Source organism: Aquila chrysaetos, chromosome 26, assembly GCF_900496995.4.
Source record: "Aquila chrysaetos chrysaetos chromosome 26, bAquChr1.4, whole genome shotgun sequence".
Taxonomy (NCBI): domain Eukaryota; kingdom Metazoa; phylum Chordata; class Aves; order Accipitriformes; family Accipitridae; genus Aquila; species Aquila chrysaetos.
Window position 1 is genome coordinate 16,108,440 of NC_044029.1, and position 23,919 is coordinate 16,132,358.

A 23,919-nucleotide genomic window follows, 5' to 3' on the forward strand; every position below is an offset into this window, starting at 1 on the left:
GATCCGAGCAGTGCTCGTGCTCCCCCTCAAGCCCTTCATGGTTTACGTAGAAGGTAGGTGGGAGCCATTACCATGAGCAGCGACCAGTAATACCATTCAGTGCATTTTTTCTGCTTTATGACGTTAGCCGTATATGAATGTGATGCACCTCATGAGCACGGGGAGAGCAGGGAAGGTGCATTGCGCAAGGTAACGACATGCTTTCCAAAGCTCAAAATGCACCCAAATTTAGACCAGTTCTTTCTAGAAAACGGTCAGGCAGTCGGTGTACTACATCTGGTGCTTACGGTGCTGGCTGAGATCATTTGGTTGCTCCCTTGTCTGCTTATTTGCTGTGTTGGTCTTGTTACGGAAAGGACCGAAGTCTCCCTGGGGTGCGCCGAGGACCGGGGAAGCTGCTTCTCCAGCAAAAGCTTCTGCTGCAGCAGCAGTGTGTTCAGCAGCAGCAGCAGCGCTGGAGAAGGACGTTTTTCCTTGAAGAAAGCCAAGTGTCTGCTCGATTCCAGTTTTCAGCTCTCGTTTAGAGGACAGTTTAAAAGCGAGAAAGTTGTACGTTTTCTCCTTTTTAAAAAGTAGCTGTATCATGTTGAGTTGAACTTTATAATTTAACTTTAGGGAACAGTGAGGGCTGCAAGACTTCTGTCTTCAAGATGAATGTTTCTGACACCTACGAATAACTTTTTGCACATCTGTCGGGGAGAGTGCTCTACAGGAGCAAATGCAGCATCAAAACAATATTTCCCTCTCTGAAAAGAGAGTGCTGCCTCTGCTGTAGGCTAAGTCTTTGGTTTTTGTGTTTTATGATACTAATGTAATGTTTTTGCTGCTTGGCGGCAGAGCACAGAAAAGACACGTGAATTGAAACCTACAGAACGTACGGTGATCCCTTCTTAAAGATCCATATAAAAAAGTTTTATTGGCTTTTTTATTTTTGGTAATATGCCTGTAATATTTCTCTAAGGTCTTTACCCTTTGAAAGTTGAAAGCTGTGTGATACAAACAGACTTGTAATAAAACACAACCTCCTTATAGAAGTTAACACTAAAAATAATTCTGGTGGTGCCCTTGGGGTATTCATCAGCTAGTGACAGCGGCTGCATTTTCACAGTGGAAAAGCAGGGGCTGGTAAGGTCAAGGAGGATGAGTCTGTATTCCTATGGGGAGCTTGGTAGGAGCATCCAGGGTTTTTTGAGCTTTTATGGATAAAATGGATGTGTTTTTGTGACAATATTGTTTTAAAATACCTGGGAAGCTGGAACAAGCCCAAAAGAGTTCCAGTGCCTGCTTTCAGCGTGCGTTTGTTTTAGGGCCCTCAGATAGCAGGTCTAGCTGACCTCTACTAATAACTTACATGTTTCAAAACTAGAAAATCCCAATGGAATTCTGATCAATCTCTGCATACTTCTGTTGAAACAATGATAAATGGTAATCTTGGCTTTTGCTTTACTTCTTTTATGCTTTTAAAAACACTGCCCTGGTTTGCTCTCTGCAAAATGACTCACTGAAATGTCTGCATCACCAGAAATTAATCCCACCTCTGCGTGCTCTTCATTTTCCACATGATGATTCTGTAAAATCTGTTTTACAGGAAGACTCTCTGACCTCCTTATGCTCATGGGTGCAAAATGGTATCTCGGGCGAGCATGGGTGCAGGTGACCGTGTTTGGCACGTGGTTTGACTGATGGTTCCCTGACTTGTGCCAGCAGACAGCAGAGGTCCTGCTGGACTAGAGACCTCACTTGGCTCGCGGGAGCACGGTCACAAAACCCCCCCGTGGTGGATGTCAATGTGATAGGATTCCAGCACGCACTGCTTTTGTTCTCATGCGGGAGGGAAACTTCATCAGAAACACAGATGAAATTCCAGCCTTATCTTAGGGAACGCGTGTGGGATTCAGGCATGCAGTGAGAGAAGAGAGCCAGCGCCTTTTCAGGCTTTTCGCTCCTGTCATCCTGTGCGAAGGATAGTCTGCCGTACCTTAAAGTTCTTAAACTCTGCTGGGATTTTAAAGGAGTATCGGCGCGGTATGCTTGTGATGTCGCTTCCTTTGTTTGCCTATTGCCATACAGCCTGACCGGCTCTATAGGAGACCTGTCTGTGGAGTGCCTTTTAATGTTTAGATCTAGCAGTGATTAGAATACACTAATGCCCAGTGGGTATATGTGTCATTTTTTAACAGCTGCCGAGCTTTCTCCCTGCTGCTCCAATTAACACATTCAGCACACACTTGCCAGCGAGTGGGCTGTGTGTATGGATTAAACCACTTTGCTATTTATTCATCCAGCATACGTGATGCTAGAAATGGATCGGCGTGTTTCCTCTTCTTACACCAAATGAAATCAAACGGGCTCCTGAGCCTGTGCCCGGGTAAATACGAGGGCAGGGTTTAACTGGCAAATGAAAACCTGTTTTGCCTTGAGATGTGGTTCAGTCCATTGACTAACATCGATCCCCGCCTCCCAGCCCCTCTTCAAATGATGGAGACACAGGACAGGGAGCTCTCAGTGCTGGGCTTCCCCTTGCTGGCAGGCAGGTCTCTTCAACTTTGTCCTCTGCTGTTTAATAACTGCTTGAAATCCTGACTTTCTCCTTTAGCTTTAATATTTTCTTCCTTTGTCTGTCTTCATGTTGACATATTCTAGTCAGTAGATTTGATAAAGTCCACTCCCCCCCCCCTTTTTTTTTTTTTCTAAAAGGGAAAACAATATGCTTCCTAGTCACAGCTGAGATAAGGGAGGGGTTTCTTAGTGGTACGGGAGCGGCTGGTCGGAGGCTGCCGCTTTGCTCCAGTGCTTGCGGTCGGTTCATGCTGGGACAGCTCTTTGTGAAGCAGAGGGCGAAGGGGGCTGCCGGCTGGTGCTGCTGAGGAAGGAGATGGAGCGCTTCTTGGGCTTCGTCAAGCAGATAAGGAGATCGAGAAGAAGAAAAGGCAAAAAGTACCGGCCGGAGGAGGATTACCACGAGGGCTACGAGGACGTCTACTATTATGCCTCAGAGCATTTTCGAAGTAAGTGTTTTGCATAACCTCATTTTCCTTTGGTTGTGATAAATGTTATGCTTTTAAGATTTTTAAAAACCCTAAACCCCCAAAACGCAAACGATATCCCTCCCTTGCTAGAATCTGAGCCTCACGCGAGCATTAGAAGGTCGGTCCCTGATAGGGCTTTATCTGGCTGTGACTGCTGATGAACAATACAGAGCAGCTGAAGTGGCACAGCTGCTCTCAAAGTAAGCGGGGTCTGTCTGCAAACCCGGTGAGATTTCAGGTGCAGTTAATTGAGTCTGCTGGAAACCTTTTGTTGTAACACTTGGTGTTGAGAAGCGACAGGGTGGCGGCAGCCCTTGTAGAGTGCTTTTGGAAAGCCGCATGGATATTTTTAAAGCTCTATAAAGACAGCAGTCACTCATTGGTAAGTTGGAGATTAATGGTTATTACCGAGGGAGAGCCAGTCCTCTGAGCCTCTGCTGTGACCTGGTCTTTTTGGTAGTAACTCAAGTGGGCTGCTTCCACGCTGCAGGTCCAGGACCACTGGTGAATAATTACATGGTGGGTTTTGTTTGCTTTACGCTCACGTGACAGCAGCAGCTCTCCCCAAACCAAAATAAACTGCCTGCTCGGAAGTCTGTGCAAAGTGTGCCTTGTTCCCTGCAGCTCGTTCGGGTTTGTCCCCTGTACCTGTCAGGCTTCGGAGCTGCCGGACTGCCGTGGGCTTCTCCCGGAGGAGGGGACGTGCCCCGAGGTGCCCCCGGGGACGGTGGGAGGGAAGCCACGCTCAGCCCCTGCCCGGGGTATCGGGCAGCGCTGGCAGGGCGAGGTGTCGGCCGTAGAACCGGTCATGCACAGAAATTACCTTTTTAAAAGGTTTCTGCTGTTCTGGCCGGGGGTTTGGGAGCTTTGCAGTGAAGCTGTGCCTTTCGTTGAGCAGCTGAAGTTTGATGCACTTTTTTTGTTGTTCTGTACTATGTTGAGTGGCTGCTGGTACCTTTTTTGCATCATTTGGCTTTGTTTCCACTTTGCTGAAATAAATCATAAGCACCTTGTTTTTGTTTTAAGACAAAACGATGAATGCGATTGTGCCTTACAGCACTAGAGTACTGCTATCCTGTGGAAAATTAGGAAGCAAGAGATTTTCTTCTTGGTTTTCTCCCAGTGCTCTGTGCTTGCCTGTCTCCAAAAGTAAACTAGTGTAGGATGTTTGGTTGTTTACTGGGTTTCTCCTTCATACAATCTTGTTCTCTTTCCATTTTTAAGAAAATTCACCATGCTGATAATCTTACAATTTATCTATGTTGTTAAGATGGAGTTCTTATAAGAAAAAGACCTATTTTGGGGCAATGCAGTCTTAACAGGTAACACATTAACATAAAATCTTCTACACAAGAACTAAAAATTCTAAATCTACTTAGCACTGAAAAATGTGAAAATGATCCGTGTTAGTGAAAGCACGTAACTTTTTCTTGCTTTAATATGTAAATCAAAGGAATGTGTCAAAGCAGTATGTCAAAATATTTCCCTAGCTGACTGTTGTTGAAGGTCTTTTAAATAAGAAAGCAAAACCCCTCCAAAAACTGTCACATGTAATAAGGATTTCTTGAATGCTGATTAATAAATTATTAACTCTTGACTTCATGTAAGGCACTAAGATTAAGCCAAATATTTAATAGGTTTTTCCTTTTATTCTACTTAGAAAATAAAAGGATAGTACACACTTCAGCCTGTGGAGGTCATAAGTATTTCAGACTGGATGAATCTGTGTCAGATTTTGAAGTGGTGTGCACAACAGTGATCACAATCCTCAGACTGAATGGTCAAAATAGTGCAAAGTCCTATGGAGCTGGGTGCACAAGGAGTTTGCAACTTCTTGCAGTTTAACATGTCCCAGGAGATTCGAGCCGTGGAGTCTTTGTAGAGATTCCACATCAAATGCAATTGCTCCTCAAGTGCTTCTTTTGTCTGGTCTTTCCATGTGCTGTATGTGTCACCGTTTTGGTTCGATAGGTGTGGTAGCTACTTAAAGCAATGTACAAAATGTGAAAAGATGCTGCTGGTGCTACTATAAATGCTCTCTTGAAATTGAATTTCATGTAATGGGGACAATGAAATGTTTCATATTTAATTTAATTATGATCTGGTGTTATGCTGTTTACAGTGCAAATTTAGAGTAATTGCAGAGCTTTTACTAGCCATTCCTTCTTCATTTGTATGCTTAGAAGAATGCGTGCTTGGAGAATAAGATCGTATATATTGGTATGATTTTCAGAATATCAGAGCTAGTGAAATCAAAGACCTGTTGTTCATTCAACTGAATGGAGTTGGAGCTTTTTTAGATTTAGTTTCCTCTCACTGCATTGTTATCCAACCCTTCTCTGTCGTCCTTTATGAGTTACATATCCAGTTAGCCAGTGCATTTGAAGATTGTCTGAGCCAATCACTTTATGAGCTTGTTAGTCTCTCTTCCCCACTTCATAGTATTGCTTAGAGTGTTATATGGAGGCAGAATTAATGGAAAAATGCAGAAACTACATTAGAATAACCAAAGGATCAAACAGAAAGAAAACAAAGTTAAAAATAGAATAGGCCTCTGGGAATCAGAGGGAAAAGGTGACTTTAGTTTGTCCTCAGCCCAGCTGTGCCTGGATATTGGGCTATTGTAGCTCCTGCTGTTAGGTATACTGTCTTTACTTCTCTGAAGCTTTGTCATGGAAGACCACATTAGCTGTGATATTGAGACACAGCTGGATGAAAGGAAGGTGCAGTAGTGCTTAAAGCTCCCTGGGTAAAAAAAGAGACCCCAGCTCCTGAGTCAGATGTCTTTTTGCTTGGACATTTCATCCATTTGGGTTCAGTTAAATGGTTGTCCTTGTTTTGACATGCAACATCACCTCTCCTGTCTTTCTGAAGAGTCTCTTTCTGTGCTATGTAACGCTAGAATAACTAAAATAATTTTGGTACGCAAACACGTATTGACATGAGTAGTGCAGGTGTCATACTCATTTCAGTGAGACTTTGCAGTGTGAACATAGTGGGTGATGAAATTGCTACCCAACCTACTCAGACAAGTTGGTGCTTATTGCATAAAACGCTTTAAAAAGCATTATATTTATCTTGCACAGCATTACGGCACTGCCATTCAACTTGTTCCTTTTAATGAGGCTTTGCATGAAAAAGCCCCTTGTTATATTATTACCAAGACTGATAGTGAACATCAGGAATGCTGTGTAGCAGAGCTGCCTGGAATGCTTCCAAAAATGACATATGTCCTTTCTCTGGAGTCAGGGTGTTTTGCCAAGACCTTTGAGTTTCAGCCTAGTCTTGAGCAGGAAGGTGGTTTTGGGACCCAGCCTGATTTGGTCACCTCTGACCAAAACAAACACAACCCCCTTCTTCCTCCACCCCAGTCTGATTTTACAACTAAGTCTTTTATTGAGCAAAACACTTGGAAGGGTTTGGGTTTTTTCCAAACGGTTTTGGAACCTCGCAGGTTGCACAAAATGTGATTGTCACGATCTGCCTATGCGGGTCCAGAGGGCATTGCTGTGAATGCTTACTGTTAAATTTTGTCTCATTTATGTTACTTCTGGTTTCTGTAATCCATCTCCTCCTGAAAGGTACTCTGTTTTCATTGGTGGTGGTTCTTGTTATGTTGTTCCTCCCAACATGATGTCAGGAGCATATCCATTGGCATAGAGATTTTATTTTCTGTGTTCATGCAGTGAAAATATTGAAGAATGATCCCAAAAACCAATGTCTAAAGAATTCTGCTAGTAAAGTCCCACTGACCTGAAAAGTCCCATTTTTTTAGCCCTGACCTTAAAATGTTCCATTTAGTCACTCAGAGTCCCACAAATAATTTTCTTCTATCCTTTGTCAAGGCCTAGTATATGTTGTTTGACAAGAGCATTGATGTTTTAGACAAAGTATTCTGACATAGTGTCTCTGTGGTAAAGTCATGTTATCGTTTTTCTGCTTGATGGCCTTTATTAATACTTCCACAATTCTTGTGTAAGAATCACTAGTTCCTCAGTTTTAGGACAATAACCTCTTTGAATTTGCCTCCAAAATGCACGTAATGATCTTTCCCTTCTTTCCATTAATTGTCCCATCTCTCTCCCCATGTCATCATTGGAAAGTGAAGGTAAGGTATTTGACTTCTAGCCTAGCAAATAAGGCAAAATGGAAAAACTGAAAGTTTTTTATAACTCAGAGTTGAAAATGTCCTCTTTGTTGACTGAAATCTGGGAATAATTAGTTAAAATCATAGAATCACACAATGGTTTGGGTTGGAAGGGACCTTAAAGATCATCTCTTTCCCAGCCCCCCTGCCATGAGCAGGGACACCTTCCACTAGACCAGGTTGCTCAAAGCCCCATCCAGCCTGGCCTTGAACACTGCCAGGGATGGGGCATCCACAGCTTCTCTGGGCAACCTGTGCCAGTGCCTCACCGCCCTCACAGTAAAGGATTTCTTCCTTGCACCTAATCTAAATCTACCCTCTTTCAGTTTCAAACCATTACTACTTGTCCTACCCCTGCAGGCCCTGATAAAAAGTCTTTCTCTGTCTTTCTTACAAGCCCCCTTTATATATTGAAAGGCCACAACAAGGTCCTCCTGGAGCCTTCTCTTCTCCAGGCTGGACAACCCCAACTCTCTCAGCCTGTCTTCATAGGAGAGGTGCTCCAGCCCTCTGATCATCTTCGTGTCCCTCCTCTGGACCCGCTCCAGCAGGTCCATGTCCTTCTTATGCTGGGGACCCCGGAGCCGGACCCAGTACTGCAGGTGGGGTCTCAGGAGAGGGGAGCAGAGGGGCAGAATCCCCTCCCTCGACCTGCTGGCCACGCTGCTTGGGATGCAGCCCCTTTCTGGGCTGCGAGCGCTCATTGCTGGCTCATACTCAGTTCTTCATGCCCTAACGCCCCCAAGTCCTTCTCCTCAGGGCTGCTCTCGACCCACTCATCGCCCAGCCTGTATTTGTGCTTGGGATTGCCCCGACCCACGTGCAGGACCTCGCACTTGGCCTTGTTGAACTCCATGAGGTTCGCACAGGCCCACCGCTCGAGCCTGTCCAGGTCCCTCTGGACGGTATCCCTTCCCTCCAGCGCGTCGACCGCATCGCACGGCTGGCGGCGTTGGCAAACTTGCTGAGGGTGCGCTCAATCCCACCGTCCATTTTACTGACAAAGATGTTAAATGGTGCTGGTCCCAATACCGCCCTCTGAGGAACACCGCTTGTCACTGCTTTCCACTCGGACATCGAGCAGTTGACCGCAACTCTTTTTGAGTGCGGCTGTCCAGCCAATTCCTTATCCACCAAGTGGTCTATCCATCAAATCCACGTCTCTCCAATTTAGAGACAAGGATGTCATGTGGGACAGTGTCAAATGCTTTGCACAAGTCCAAAATGAATATTGGGTATATGATACACTATTTGGGATGATGTCAGCAGAAAAACTCCACTTGAGCATTATTCACCAACACGACTCAATGTTATGGTGCAGAAACTCCCTCAGATGCCAGAATCTTACTGACAAATGTCTTTGCATTTCATACCCTGGGTGGCTTTAAAGCTCTATTAAGTATTGATAGAAGAGACTTGGTACTGAAAGAGCACTAAGACAAAACGCCAAAGGAAGTGATATGCCTATGGTTTTGTAATGCTACAGCCAGTAGCAGCATCACTCTTGTCAAGATTTTCTCCATTTCGTAAATTGGTACAAATAGTTCTTGTTTGCAGCAGTCTCATGGATTTGATTGGGGTTGTAAAAGAGTTAATGGTTTTATGAGTAATGTGGTGACAAGGGCATTGAGTATCTGTAGCTCGGGTTGCAGAGATGTTAATTGATCTTAAGGGCGAGGAATGCAGGACAACCGCTTTTCATTTTACAAAGAGTGCGTGTTGCTAGTCTGCAGTTTAATTGGGTGTGTGTGCGGGGGGAGGAGGGTGTCTCTTCCCATCACAGATCTTGTCTTGTCAGTACAGTAAAATCTCGGCTTTCATTGAAACTAAAGGTAATACATTTGTCGCAGCCTAGAAAAAAGGCTTGGTAACTTGAGCAGAGAATGTGGCAGGCCTTGAAAACACAATGAAAATAATCTTTTTTAAAATAGCTAAAGTTTATTAAAGCTTCTTATTTTCTTCTCCTTAATGACTTTCATGATTATTGGACCCTGGAGATTTTTATTAATGGATTGTAGTTCTTCAGTATTTCTGTCTGTTTTCCACAGAAATTGTACATTTTTTTTCCTAAAGCAGTGGTGCAACAGCCAGTTTAAGTTTGTTAGTGATAGGATTACTTTTTTAAATGACCCTTTGTGGCTGTTCTAGAAGTGGCCCTTAGACTGCTGGGGCAGCACAGAGCATGGATGGTAAAACATTGCTTTAGAGTTACTTGAGGGAAACCAGCTTATTTATTTTAAGTCACTGAAATAATGAGACCTGAGTTATATAATTCTTTGCACGAAGTGTAAACACTTCTCCCTGCTAGCAATTACGAGTGTACAATTTCTGTGCTACTTTTCTTTCATTTACTTTCCAGTCCTATTCTTTACTGAATAATTAAAGATCTTGATTTTCCTTGCTCAAGAAATGTATTCGTTATAGGCCTTCCTCCTCTTACAGTGGCTGCTGGTGTGAGGTTGTACCTTCAGCGTTTTAAAGAATTTGGCACCCTTTATATTTTAGTGTACCTAGAATATATGATATTTAGGTTCAAACGATGAAATTTAGAGAGATCTGGACTTCCTACTTCCTGAAATGATGTGTAAGTTCATGGTTTTAATCATGACTTTGTCAGTTTACATCATGAACATGTAGTGATGTGATTATTTTTTCCCCTCGGATGTTGTGAAGTGAATGAAACATCAGGTGTTATGAACTAAGATTAAAGAGAGAGGTATAAGCAACTACTGAGGTGTCAGTTTTAATATTGGCTTTCAGTTCCAATGGAAAACTTAAAACAATTAGTGGAACAAAGTAGGAAACAACAATATAAGCCCCTCGCTGATGAGATTATAAACATTTATTGAATGATTGCTGTGTTTCTTCAGCAGGGCACACCAGGAGCTATAATTAATCATGAGCATGAATATAAACACCTGTTTACCATAGATAGTATTTGTATAAGGCAAATTAGGTAGTCATCATATGTGCAGAAATTACTAGGCAGCTTTGTGTAATGTTTTTCAGCAGAAAAGAGCAGGGGTAGTGCTGTGGCTGGGTGCAGGAGTCTGTGATGACCAGACTGCTGATGACCCGGGCACCCGAACGCTACCGATTTTCTTCAGAGGATTTTCTAGTTTCCCTCTGAAAGCCGGAAAATGATACTCAAATCAGCATGCAAGACTGTTGCAGTTCTGAGGATGCGTACTCCAAATTTAAAAGGCAGTAGAACTAAGGGTGCCTACAGAACCTTAATTTGGCGTCTCTTTAATGAGTCCTTAACGAAGGAGTATCTGCTCGGTTTCGCTGTGGTGCTCGTGGTGGATTCGGCGTGTGGCCGGGGCTGTGCAGCGTTGTCCTGGCACAGCCTTGTGCCTGGCCTTCCCACCACCCTTCCCGTCGGGGCTCATCCCTCGGCTTCTCTGACCTGAGAGCTTGAATTTGCAGATATCTGGCACAAGTTGCTGTAGCATGCCAAGGGAAGTATGCTCTGTATGTATAAAAATTATATAAGCCTGACTGTTCTGAAAATCCAGCCATAAGGCATCTCAGGCTGCAACCTTTAAATTGTTGCCTACCTTTGATGATAATCTCTCTGTGCTCTAGTTCTCCACCTATGAAATGAGGTTAATGGTACCTCTCCAGTATGCTATGAAAGTAAATTAGTGTTTGCTAAGCTCTCGAATGCTACAGTGATGAGCACCGTAGAAGAGCTCAGGAAGAAACTGTCTGTCCAGAGAGAAGGGCTTGAATAGTGCGTGGGAACTAAGGCATGGAATTCCACTTTGAGGAATGAGGGGAAAGCAGGGTCTTGGATAATTTTTTGAGTAGTTAAAATCATTTATTTGGGGCATTAAATGAGACAAGGTCTCATGCAAAAAGTAGGAGATCAGGTAATTAAAGATTCTGTTGTAATGCATATGCAAAAGGAGGCCGAATCGAGGCTTGCTAGCAGTTCTCAAATCTGGCACTTGCAGCTTGCGGTTTGCTTTGTTAATGGTTTGTGTGTGTGTGCGTGCAGGTAATGGAGCAGCAGTTCCTTGGGTTTTAGCATGCAGTGGAAATTCCATAATGGCAGGTTACCGGCGTAATACTCACTGTAAATGAACCAAAATCTGCTTGGTGGCAAAAGTAAAATTTGGTGAGTGGCCATAGGGTCTGATCACACCCATAGCACTTCAAGTGCATTTTTTTAGTACAGTCCCCGTGCTGACACTGGGAGCACTGTGGGCAGCTGTGGGAGGAATCGGGTTTATTTTTTGGCTCTCCCTGGGCACTTTGAACAGATGATGAGAGACATTCAAGGAGAACTCTCCTTGGAAAAGTGGCCGAGGGAAGAGCCCAACCGAACGGGAGCAGCGGGGTGCTGGAGGGGGTGTGAGATCTCACCGCCCCGCAGGAGTCTGCGGAGGGGACCTCGCTGCCCGGCTCCTGCAGCCCCTCGGAGGGAAAGCGAGGAATGAACTCTTCGGTTTGCCCAGCCTGTTCTGCGCTCGCTGAACGCCATATACAGTCTGGAGCCTCTGGGCAAGGCACACGGACACCACGTCTTCTGCATGAAGCTGATGCCGGAGGTTGGCCATCAGAGGTGGTTTTCCAGGTGCCAAAATTAGACTCATAGGTGTAGGCTTGGTGCTTGTAAGACCTGTGTGTACCTGCTTGGGTGTGGAGTTGAGGAGGACATAGGTAGAAGGGAAGATATTTATGGGACAGTGAGCAATTTCTTTGGAGATACTAAAAACTTAACTGGACAAGGCTGCAAGCACCCTGATCTACCTATTTAAGTGAGATCTGACTTCAAAGCTGGCTGTGCTCTGAGCAGGGGACTTGGGCCAGAGGACTTCCAGAGAGCCATTCCCACCTCAGATATTATGTGATTTTATGAGAGGGAACTTTGGTTATAGAAGAAAGAAGGACTGTGGAAGGCGGAAAGGAGAAAAGAGAGATTAAAGACAGCTCTGGGGGAAATACTGTTTGAATGAAACTACGAAAAAGAAAGTGAAACCAAAAGTACGCAGATACCATGTGAAGTATTAACTCCGTAGGTGGTGGTTTCAAATTTGTTTGCAATTTAACAAGCTCTGTGGCTGCTCGGGTCTATGTTGTTTTGATAAGACTGTCCCTCTCTCAGAGGGGGAAACTCCTGGCTCAACAATACACCCTGTTGCTATTCTGTCAGCTGGTAGCATCTCTATTTAAAAAAAACCCAAAGGATTCCTAATGGGTTACAAATAAATGCAGTAAAAAATGAGTGGTACACAAATACGTATTTTAAATACAGAGTGATACTAGCTTTTTGCTCTTGCTTTCTGCAGGTTAGAGTAGAAAATAATTTAAAGCCCTGCTGAGCTGCTACCTGCGCCCCATTTGCAGGACCCCGGTTAAGTTGTGTAGTCAACAAGAGATGAGTCACAGCAGGAGCTGCGGGCTGCGGTGCCAGCTGTATTAGCTCTGAATGCTTGGAAATCAAAAGGGATTTTGCCACGCTGTCTGATAGGGATGTTGCGTCTGACAGCCTAGTTTAGGGGAAATTAGAAGATGCCTGTGAAGGAAAGTTGGGAGAGAGCCTGGATCCCTGGCAGAGGGCTGCCAGCAGCAGTGCTCAGGTCAGTTGTCAGTAAATCTAAATACGTCCAGTGGCATTTGCAATTCGGAAAGCAGGAACGCGGATTTTCCTTTGAGTGGTGGTAGAATTTCACGTGGCTTGTCATGAAAATGCTACGTTCCCTTTCATTGCTAAAAGGAGACGGGAGTGACTTCTGAAACGGAGAGACCAAAGCTGTTCAGGCTGGTGGCTGTAACTGCCCATCCGTAATTAAATGGAGCGCAGGGAGATGGTGGAGCTGCTGGCCCCGCTGAAATCCCGAGGAATTTAGTGACGCTTTGGTAGTCTCTGGAGTGCTCCCTCTGTAACTTGGCCCATATTTCACCTGGGCTTCCCAGAAGGTTCCCAGAGGAGTTAGGCAGGCACCCTCAGCACTTCTCAATCTGTTGCCGTTCGCTTGTGCCATACCCTGCCCGGAAAAAAGAGAGAAGTCTTCTCAAGCTTAGGGCATTAATGATTTGCTTACGTTTTTCTCGGTATACTCTAAACATAATTACAAACCCAGAAGAATATTTAGGGATGTGGTAGGTTTTGGTAACATCCCTCTGCTCTCCCGGTCATCACGCGTATCTTTGCTGGCTTATTCGGGCACAGGAGGGCAGGGAGGGAGAGGTTTGTCTGCTGGAAAGAGCGCGGCCATCCCTCTAAAATACCGCCGCTCCTGAGCGTATCGCGAGGGACGGAGAAAGCACTGGACGTTACCATTTTGTAACTGCGACTTGATTTGCGTACTGCAATTCAGCGTTGGTGTTTTGTTCTCGGGTGGGTAGAAAACAGTGCTCCTTTCTAGTTTCTTTTGGTTTTTTTTCACTACTTCTCTGAACTTGGGCTCTTATAAAGCATCTGAACGGCTGTGGATTTTGTAGGGCAGATTGTGTCATGCAAATTGTTTCCAGAGAGTGAGCAAAACTGTCGAAGGCCGTTCTAGTTACAGCCTGGAGTTGGTGGTCCTTTGTGCTGTACAGATAATTGGGCTTTTTACAGCCACATGTCCCTTCACAGTAGGTTGTTTTTTTTTCTCATAGATAATGACAGAAGTTTATTAGCTGTTGGTTTAAGTCTGTTACAAAAATGTGGTGCTGGTGGCATAATTATTCAGGAGGTTACATCAATGTGAGCAGAGAAGGTGGCCAAGGTAACACGCTGCTCCATTGTATGAAAATAGCTTAGATATACAGAAAATGCTCAAACCCTCTATGTTTCTCACAGTATTTCATTAAGACAATTTTTAAAATTCTGTGGAAGTAATTGCTTGGAACGTGTTCTTACATAGCTTCAATATGTTGGTATTTTATGCACTGGTAAATTGTCAGTGAATTTGCAGGTAAGGAAAATGTAGTTTTGGTCAGTGGTCTCTTACTTTGTGATAAAATGTCTTTTAAGTCTTGATGACTTGAGGAGTATGTCTTATATGATTAATTAATGGATGATAAGTAGCAGCAGCTTTATGGCCTTACATATATGTAAACTACCACTAACTGATATAGGAACATGTACAAATAAGGAGAAAAATTTAACTTGATTTTGAGTAACCTACAGAAGGTAATTAATAAACACTCATGATCACTTCTGCTCATTTAAACTGCTTCTCTAAACAGTTAAAATTGTTCCTATAATTACTGTTGATATTTTCTTGGTAGCAGTTTTATATTTTTTGAATGCACAGCTACGTTAAACTTTAAAAAGAATCTGAGAAACCAGCTGTATTTAAAAAACTGTAATAGTTTAATAGGTAAATTGTCCTGAGTTTTTCTTTTGATTACTGTAGTGACTGGAAATGATCAGGGCTTCCCAGAAGATCACTGGATGGTTTATCAGCCTGTAGGCTCCTAGTTTCAGCTTGTGGAATCTGGAAAATTTGTCCTCTTTTGAAGTCCAGTCTAATAATGTAACAAGGACCATAGCATGGAGGGAGAGGTTAGGTGATGATACCTATGAAAGAACACACATTTTGGTATTTTGGTATTACATTCAGCCTGCTGTGTACTTGTGGCATCTTTTTTTTTTAACACAACACCACCACCACACCACACCACCACCACCCCCCCCCCCCCCACCCCCCTTTGCTGATGTATATAGTTCTTTAATTCTTCAGTTGAGCCTTGGAAAATTGAGTGACCCTGTTTTATTGGGGTTTTTTGTTTTCTCAAAGTGGAAATTTCATGAATTTTCTAAATTAGAAGCCTGGAAGCCCTTTCTCTTCACATATCCTGAAGTCCTTTAAAGTATTTGAAAAATACAGTTATGGTAGACAGTACCCCCTGAATTTGCAATCTAAGAAAGATTTTCCTTGCAGTTTTGTCATAAAATCAAATCATATCACAAAGGAAGGTAACACATCCCATCTGCAGTCACTTAAACCCTCATGCAAGCAAGGGCTTTCTAGTCACATTCGGACTAGAAAGGATGGATGCACAGGTGTGTGTCTTATTAATACAAAGCGGAAAATGCCTGCCCGTGGTCCACAGTATGTGTTTTTCTTTTAAAAAGCATAAGTTACTAGTATTGTGGCTGCCAGCTGCTCTTTCTACTTACTTATTTAAACTGAATTGTATGTGCTGCTCAGCAAACCAGGAGGATGGTCCGTCGTTGATGTGACAGCGTGGTTGGAGCTCGAGATGTGTATGGACTGCCTTTAGGCTTGACCTGAGGCCACTGGGGATGCCTTAACTTAAACTTAGGTCAAAAAAAAATGCGAATAGGAAGCTGTCTGGGGAAGAAGCAGAGGAAGTGAAGTTCAGATAGCCTTTGCATCTGCAAATTCAGCTGTCTTATTGAGAGATTGCGGTCTTGGGCTTTAATGTGTTTTTCCGTGCATCTTAAAATTCACAGAGAGATTTATTTGTTTGTTTATTTATAGCTGCTGCACGGAAAACAAAGCTCTCAAAAATCTGTCTGCAGTGATTGCACTTTTCCTGGCTGGTGTTGATTTTATCAAGCAGATTTGTAGAGCTGACAGTGGTTTTTGTGAGGTTTTATCTTGTCTTGGCAGTGCCTTGCTGTAGGCCAGCCGAAGATTTGGTCCTACAAATGCCGGGCGTGCGGGTAACTCCATTAGTGTGAGCAGTCCCACTGGCAGAGGTTAGATATAAGGGTCCGTAGTAGTGAACCCTGAAGAAAATGGTGTGTATGGGTAGAATAAAACAGTAATTCTAAGAGTTTCTTCCAAATGTTTGTTGTTTGTGTTGTGTTTCTGTACTCTGTTCCACTTTCTGGCAGAGATAAAAAGATATTTTGACTGAGAGGTCAGCATCCCTGGATTGTTTGCTCTGAGATAATTTGTAAGCATGCGCGGTTTTATTTCATTTTGGTTCGCAAGTGAAATTTTTCATACTTCAGAAACAAAGCCAGTTGATTAGTTCTGCATTATTTCATTTCAATGCATGATTTCAGCCTTGTTCATTAAAGCTGAAGTGGAAAACCTGGGTCTGAAGGACCACTGTTGACAGGAACCACTAGCCTGGAGCAGGGAATTCAATAATCATTGATTAATACAGTTTACTGCTGATTTCTTTTCTTTGAAAAAGCCAATTATTCTTGCCAATATCTTTTATACATGAGCCTTCACTTCAAATTTAAAATTTTGACCTGTAATAATAATGACAATGTTTTAAACTGTAATGCTGCTGGGGGATGGGGTGGGGAAGAAAAGGGGGGTGGGAGGGAAGTGAGGCTTATTTAACACTGACTGCAAAATGCTGTTCCACTGAAGCAAAAACTGAAGTAGATAGATGTATTGTAGTAAATACCAAATGCATTAAAATGCCTGTCAAGTACAGTGATTTTATTATTTTATTTTATTTTTATTCACTTGGAGGAAAATGGTTTCCGGTGGAGCTTTAGAGAAGACCTGACTGCTGCTTTTTACTGTATGAAAGCCAATTACTACTACAGAATCCAAGCAAACAAATGTGTGCTTCCTTTGGTAGGGAGGCCAGAGGGGGTGCTGAAGTTGTAGACTGCATTTTGGACAGGAGCTAAGCACGTTTGTACGTGTATGTAGGAAGTGCATGTTGGGGGAAGTGACAGCTTGAGGTTTTTTGGTAGGGTGTGAAAGATTGGAAGCGGCAAAAGTTTAGCTGTGTGTTTATATTGATCCCTCTGCTAGAGCAGCCCAGTGTTGTTTCTTCAGATGTGTGAAAAGAAGGACCTGAAGAACTTGCAACACCGTGGACTTCTGAGGTGCAGTCACTGTGGAATAAATCATTTAAGTCTGGAGCTTAGGGTTGCAGTGCGGAGATCAAACATACAAAGCTTTGGTCTCTGCAGTTTTAGACTTAAGTGTAATGCAGAACTGAGCGACTGCCCTTGCTGTGTGAAGGTCCTGGTGGTGTTGGCCGGCGGGGAGCAGGCGTGGGCACTCCTTCCTCGGAGCTTCTCCTGCGAGAGCAATTATTACGGGGAAAAAACACTTGAAGTTGAAATTTCGACTCAAGTATGTGTGTGTCTGTGTGTATATATGGTGCGGGAATCATTACTTTTGAGCAGAAACTTAGTTCGAGAACAGCACGTACAAAATCCCCTTATGCTGCTCCTCAAGTGTAGATAAGCTGCATTTCCACACAGCGACCCTGTTTGAATTGTTGAGGGGGGGGGAAAATGAGCAACCTCCGTAACAGGCAAAGTTCCTGTATCCTCAAGGGTTATGACCACTTCAAACACCTTTGGGTTTCTGTCTGTAAATTATTTCCCCAGCTCTGTATTTTTGCTGTAGGGAATAAGAAAATAAATATGTAATCGACATGAAGACATTCTTCCATCTTGCGTGTGTTGGGGACGTCTTCCTCCCAGGTCTGTCCCCCAGCAGGCTGCCTGTCTGTCCCCTGGGGTCGATACTTCTGTGCTGCTCATGATCTGACGGACAGCACTTGGCATGTGGGGCACCAGCAATTTCTTTTACTAATATTTGCTGATTGCTGATAAATAGCGAAGCAAATCTTATCCTGTCATTTCTTGAAGAATGATTGAAGTGTAGGGGAAAATTGGGGGGTTTTTTTAACTTTTTTTGGTGCCTTTTTTTTTTTTTTTTTTTTTTTTTTTTTTTTACTTCATTGACAGTCTATATATTTCTGCTGTTTACGGTGGAAAATGGGAGCAGAGGCACTGGGTGAGGAGGTGCCAGAGACAGGACAGTGTCCATGCCCATTCCATGCCCATCTCTGCTCATCAGCAGACATAAGCACTGTGTTCCTAGATGTACCTTAGCACCAAGTCTGGGCTCAGGCTGCCTTCTCCTTGGGTACATCAGATACAGTCCTACTGAAGACAAAATATTTTGCGGTTTCTATGTGTGCTTTGGTTTATCTTGACATACTGATGATTTGGAAGGCTAAGAACAGTTTTGTCTACATAGGATTTTATGAAGTGTGCAAATGAATGCAAATAGACGGGCTTTTTCCCCCTCTGTGTATTATTTTCTGTACAGAACAGTGTGTGTCAGTCTCAAGATGGTGAGTGTACTCTGGCGAAAAGGTTTGTGACTTTTGGATAACCTTTAGCTCTCGGAGGCATTCAGAGATGCAGAATTATGAAATTATTTACAAATGTCAGCCTGTCTTTTTCAAGTATTCTAAGACCTAAAGCTGCCTAAAATTAATGTGTTGGCATTTCTGTGTTGGGAACCTTGTTTTTAGGAAGCCACCAGTGGGGCCGCCACTATTGTAGAGAAAGACGACGACTTGTTTTCACTTCCTGACTTTATTTAATTTGAAACCAAGATGTCAAAATGTGAGGGAATCAGATTTGTTTCTACAAAAATTAAACAAACTGGCCCACATACACCCTCAGGTAGGACTGATGAACGGTATAAAATTAAAGAACGGATTCGGAGCACTGCGGTAGCAGATGTGAACAGTGTCCAGCAGAAGTCCCGAGCTTCCTTCTGGTGTCTCAGCCACGTCCTATCTTGGTCTGTTGAGGGACTGTGGTGGGCCAAGAATTAGACCTAGTGTTTTTTCTAGCTTTTCCGACTGCTGAAGGTCCACGTGGGTCGGTGTCACGCCGAGCCGCCGCGGCTGAGGTGGTGGTAGGGGCTGGTGGGGCTTCCCGGCTTTGCCCCGGTTCTCCCTCGTCTCCTTTCCCGAAAGCCTCATGGGCACCGGTGATGCAGCAGCTCCCGTTTTTAGCCTTTTTGGGTCAAATCAGATCCTGCGCTTACTCACCTAACCGATACTTTCTTGAGAATTAGGGAAGAGTGCATTTAAAAACGTTTATAGGAAAAATAAAGTTTGCTGAAAATGGTGAGGAAGAAAACCAGAAATAGTTAATTCTTCTTGTCAGCAAGGTATGTTTACTCTTTGTTTACAGTTGTAAAATGCTCATAGCTGTGAGTTTTTCCTTGTCTAATTAATAGTGGTTAGATATTGGCTGTTTGTATGAAATTACTTTTTTTTTTTTTTTTTAGATGCCTACTGAATTAAGGGAAAAAAACCAAACAACTTTGCAATTATTGTATTTTTACCTTAGATATGTTTGGTATTTTGATTCACTACCTTTTCCTGTACTGACTGATTGGCTAGCCTGAATAATTTATATTCATCTGCACGTATTTGTGCCTGAGTAGAGATTTTGTCTGTGAGAGAGAGAGAGATATAGATACATTTATTTATGTATTTATATATATAAAAATTTGTAAAATTTGAATTGTCTTTTTGAGCAATCTTCATGCTTGTTAGTTTCTACTTTGAAAATGGCTGGGTGTACTGAGTGAAATTAAGTACAGGTTCAATGATTGCAAAGATGCTATTTTTGAAAATTTAATGTCAGGCTACATAGGGAATACCAAAAATGTGTAAATCTGTTGAACAGGGAATGACTATCAGTTTGGGGGAAACCAGTTTGGGGGTTGGTGGATTAAATGAAGTGTGTTTAGATGTCTTAAATAATGTAATTGTTTCCAAGCAACTAATGCCAACTGTTGAGAATAAAGTTAATTTGCTAATGGGAATACTGGATGCCTTGAAAAGCCATTTCAAGCACCAAGTTCATTTCAGAGATTTAATAATTAATCAAAGGGACTATATTAAATGTCAGCGAATACATCCGTGCGTTGCTATCATACCTCTCTCTCAACATGAGTTACCAGGCTCTTAATGATTAACACAGTGAGATCTGTAATGTAATAGTAATGCTGGTGCACTGGAAGGTGAGGTACCTTTTGAACATTCTTGCTGCAAAATCTTCAGCTTGGATTTTGTTACAAGCAGTGGCTATAAGGAGCATTTTAAAGAGGTTAAACCAGACCCACATCTTGCTTGGAGATTGCTTTTCTTCTTTTCAGAATTGAACCCAAACATACAGGGCCAGATCTTCAGCTCCCGCTGTCAGTCCCCCATGGTTTCCCTGCGCCACTCTAATGGAATAGCAGATGTTGCAAGGATGATGCCTGGGTTGCAGAGAGCTGCGTTTGGCATTGTGAGGCTGGATGGTAGATTTTGGTTTGGTGGTTTCGGCGTATTTCTTGTGTATTAGTTGCATGTTTAACTGTTCATGAGGTCGTTCAAGGTACGCTTGTGCTGTGGAAGAGCATTGAAATCACACAATATCTCATTTACGCACACGTGCGCAAGTGTGCATGGATAGTTTGAGGCATCAGACATGGTGATGCAAGAAATTTCCGATAGCTACGTGTGATACAAATAATCTGAAATTGCGACTTGTAGCATGTCTTTCCACGACTGTGGTCGTGGAGAAGCAGCAAATCTTTTGCACTAACAGAGGTCTCTGTGGCTGCGTGCTGTTGGTGTTAATCCTGTACTGCAGTGAATTATACTTTGTGTGTGGGTGTACACATGTGCGCACTTGAGATATTTTAAGAAAAGTCTTCTGGCTTTTCTGGGAAGAAAGAAATCACTCAGTTCCTAAAAATCCACTTGCGTGCGGGGCAGTGTGCTGTCTAGAGTGGCTTGCAGCGTTCTCCAGAGCAGCATTAATTCACTGAACATTTGTTCCAGCTTCTTCATAATACTCCGTTTTTGAGAGAGGCATATACTTGATGCGTTATGATAAAGCAGCCCTATTAGTGGATGTTTGTGTAATGCAGCTGGCTTATAGTCATGGGGCAGACAGGTCAGAAAGGGCTCCAGAACATAAAGTTTGGTAGTGGGCTTCCCGCAAGCTTGTGGCTCAACCCGGTGCTTGAGGGAAGATGCTCTGGGCAGGGGGGATTCTGTCGAGAGGATCCGTGTCGTAACGGGCTAGGGAGGGCTACTAACGCGCTCAGTAGGCAGCGTTGTTTCCTTGAGGACTCGAGTCGCTCAAGGTAAGCTGCCAGGTTGTATTCATTTGTTATTTCCCATAGCTTCTCGTGACAGAGATGGCAGTTGCGTTGCACAGCTTGAAAAGACTGGGGAAAAAAGAGAAACTGAAGTTCTAAATGATCCAAATTATCACAAGTCCAGCATCAGAAAAGACAACGGCCTTAAAAAGGCAGATTATAAGGCAGTAGCATCTGTGGTGACTGTGATTGTTTTCTGAGCTACATTTTGATCTCTCAGAAGCTGTGTGCCTCTTTAGAAACATCGTCTGCCTGTGAGTGGTTGCCCATAACCTTATATAAGTAGTGTACAAAAACCTTTGCAACGTCAACGTCGATTTGACTTAGTGGAAGCACGGCCTGACTAAGAGGCCTTTGAAGCAGGTAAGAGTGATTGCATTTACTTCTGCAAAGATCATAGTTAATCCAGTTAGTCAATATACTAACGTAATGAAAGAACTCCTTTTACTGCACAGCTGCATGTCTCCTGTCTCCCCATGAGTTTTGTTCATAATGTTGATCTTCCAGGGCTTCACAAAGTTACTAATTAAGTCTAATAAAATTACAGATTACTTTGTATTTTTTATTAGACATAATTCAAATACAGAGGAGTGTTTTGTTCTGGCTGTGACACTGAGCTCCCACCTTTCCCCCTTCTGAGGGAGCCGGTAGCTGCTCTTCCATCCGACCTGTGCTCAGCACCTGCTGGTAGATGGATGAGGACCACAACTGTGGGCAAGGCAGCCGGGCTTTGCCCAAGAGGCTCCTGGAGAAGGGGGCCGCTGGGACGCAGCGCCTGGTTGGATGTATACCTCTGGAGAGCCATAGGTTCAGCATCATTGCACTACTTCAGTGTGTGGCAGGGCTTTGACAGTAAGCCCGTTGTGAAGAACTGTTTTATGGCCCAAGGAATAAGGAGAAACAACACTCTTAAAGCTAAAAAAACCCCCGCCTCCACACCAAAGCAAAACACTGGGATTTGTATTCGGGTGCAATGAATTAACAGTTCTTTTCCTTGTATTCTCTATGGTCTTAAAGTTCAGCTCTTAGATACATTGAGTCACAGTGATGGATGCTGTAAGCAGGTTTGCAGAAATCAAAGCTTTTGGTGGTAATGAGACAATCTTGCTAGATGGAGTGGGAATTTTCAGTGCTTCTGGAACACTAATTTAAATAAAATTATCCAATAAAAGGGTATGAACCAGGAGTGTGGTATGTGTATAAATATCTCTAATTAAAAGCAGACTCTGGAGAGGTTTATTAAAATACAAACAATGCAGAGGGTGATTTTAATGTCAGTGGGCAAGAATTAATAGAGTGCAGTAGAGGCAGTTGTGTGCTACAAAACTGTATTGTTTTGTCAGTGAAAGCGTGCTGTCACTTGAGGCTTTGAAAGTGTTTTGTGACGGTGGGAAACACTTTTTTTCTTTTACTGAGAAATGTCTCAACTCTGGGTGTAGCAAGAAAGTACATTAAAAAAAGATGCAATTAGATGTTATGATGTGGCTGTTTAACCTAAAATGGAAATTATGGTGACTTTTTTTTTTTTTTTAAAGCCTTACTCTGCTAGAATTTCCCATAATGCAAAGACGCTCAAAATCTTTTCATTTTGCTCTGCTGAAAGCTGGGGATAACATCCATGTTTGTACACATTTCATGTTTGTACAAGATTTTCAGCGTGGTAAATCAGGGATTAAAATATCGAAGATCATTGTTTTCTTCTATTTTCACTGACAATGTTTACTTTGTATAGTTTTCTTTTATAACCGGTAACTAGTTGTCCTTGGTTTTGTCAACCTTTGCTGTTAAGTGAGGAGAGAGTTAAAAGTACCGTTAAAAATAGACGAAAGAAGTAGTTCCATCCATTACAGCAGACGGAGCAGAGCAGGGTGCGCTTGGGTCTGTTTGCTCTCACTCATGCAGCTCTACCCTGCGTTTCCCTTCCAGTCTGACCCTTGTTACTTTTCCTTCTTGCTTACATAATGACATACATTTTAGATATCCGGATACGATCAACCCCCGCGTATATAAAATCCACGAAAAGCAGAACGAGGCGGCGTGTCCCTTCCCTCTCGGCGCAGGGCCGGCTGCCCGCCCAGACCCCCCAGCGCAGCCGCGCGTTCCGCTCAAGCGTGAAGCAGCGCCGAGGCATCGCTGGAGCTCCGACTGCCAGCCGTGACGGTGGTTCTGCCCCGAGAACATGTCAGAGTGCCGCGAAAGGCTCTTCTGTCAGGAAATCCTCTGGGATTAATTTCATTTCCTCAGAGCGTTTTTTCCTTTCAGTCGCCTACGTCCCCGCTTCCAAAATTTCAGGTACGGGAACCGAGAGGGGAGATGAATTGCCAGAGTCAATTAAGCTACAGGAGGGGGCATGGTATTAACCTGTGGTCTAGACAGAGCTTCCTCCCCACAGCACGTGGGTCCAGCCCCAGCTCCGCGGGTCGTGTTTTGCATTTCCCAAGTCAAACTGTGCGGTAAACCTACAAACCAAGGGGAATTCCCACCCCGCTGTCCATTTCTACTGAGCCTAAGAAACTGATGGGCATCCTTTCTCTCCTCATCTCCTTAAAGGTCTTCCTAAATGTTTACCTGATTTCATTCCAGCCCTGTTGAGCAGCAGTTTTAGAAATGGCCCAAACGGGAAAGATGCTTCCAGAGGCGGTCGTTCCTTTGCGCTGTGTGTTTCTGGAAGCGTCGGTGCTGCTGCCCCAAACTGCTTTTATGGGGGAGGAACCTGTCCCTGTCCCCCCAAGCAAGTGGTGTGGACATGAGATGGATGTATACACACAGGTGTACACATGCAACATAGGTATGTAAATATGAAACTAATTTTCAGTTCTCTAGACAGTTAAAATTGTTTTCCAAGTACTCCCCATAAAACTTAGAAACTGTTACTCTATCT

The 23,919-nt window shown here is 43.4% G+C and overlaps 1 protein-coding gene across 9 annotated transcripts in view; it reads left to right on the forward strand.

Annotated features, from left to right (window-relative positions):
* GRIP1 (glutamate receptor interacting protein 1) overlaps window positions 1-23,919 on the forward strand; it is a 328,811-nt gene that overhangs the window by 97,045 nt on the left and 207,847 nt on the right. Inside the window, exon 1 of one of the 9 annotated variants that reach the window (XM_030002730.2) lies at window positions 2,383-3,008. The exons of 1 other annotated variant lie outside the window; for it this stretch is intronic. In XM_030002730.2, the coding sequence (XP_029858590.1) occupies window positions 2,876-3,008 (133 nt within the window). In that variant the 5' untranslated portion in view covers window positions 2,383-2,875. Of the gene's footprint in view, window positions 1-2,382; window positions 3,009-23,919 lie in introns of those variants that run through there. 7 more of the 9 variants (XM_030002731.2, XM_030002722.2, XM_030002725.2 and 4 more) reach the window with 7 other exon arrangements.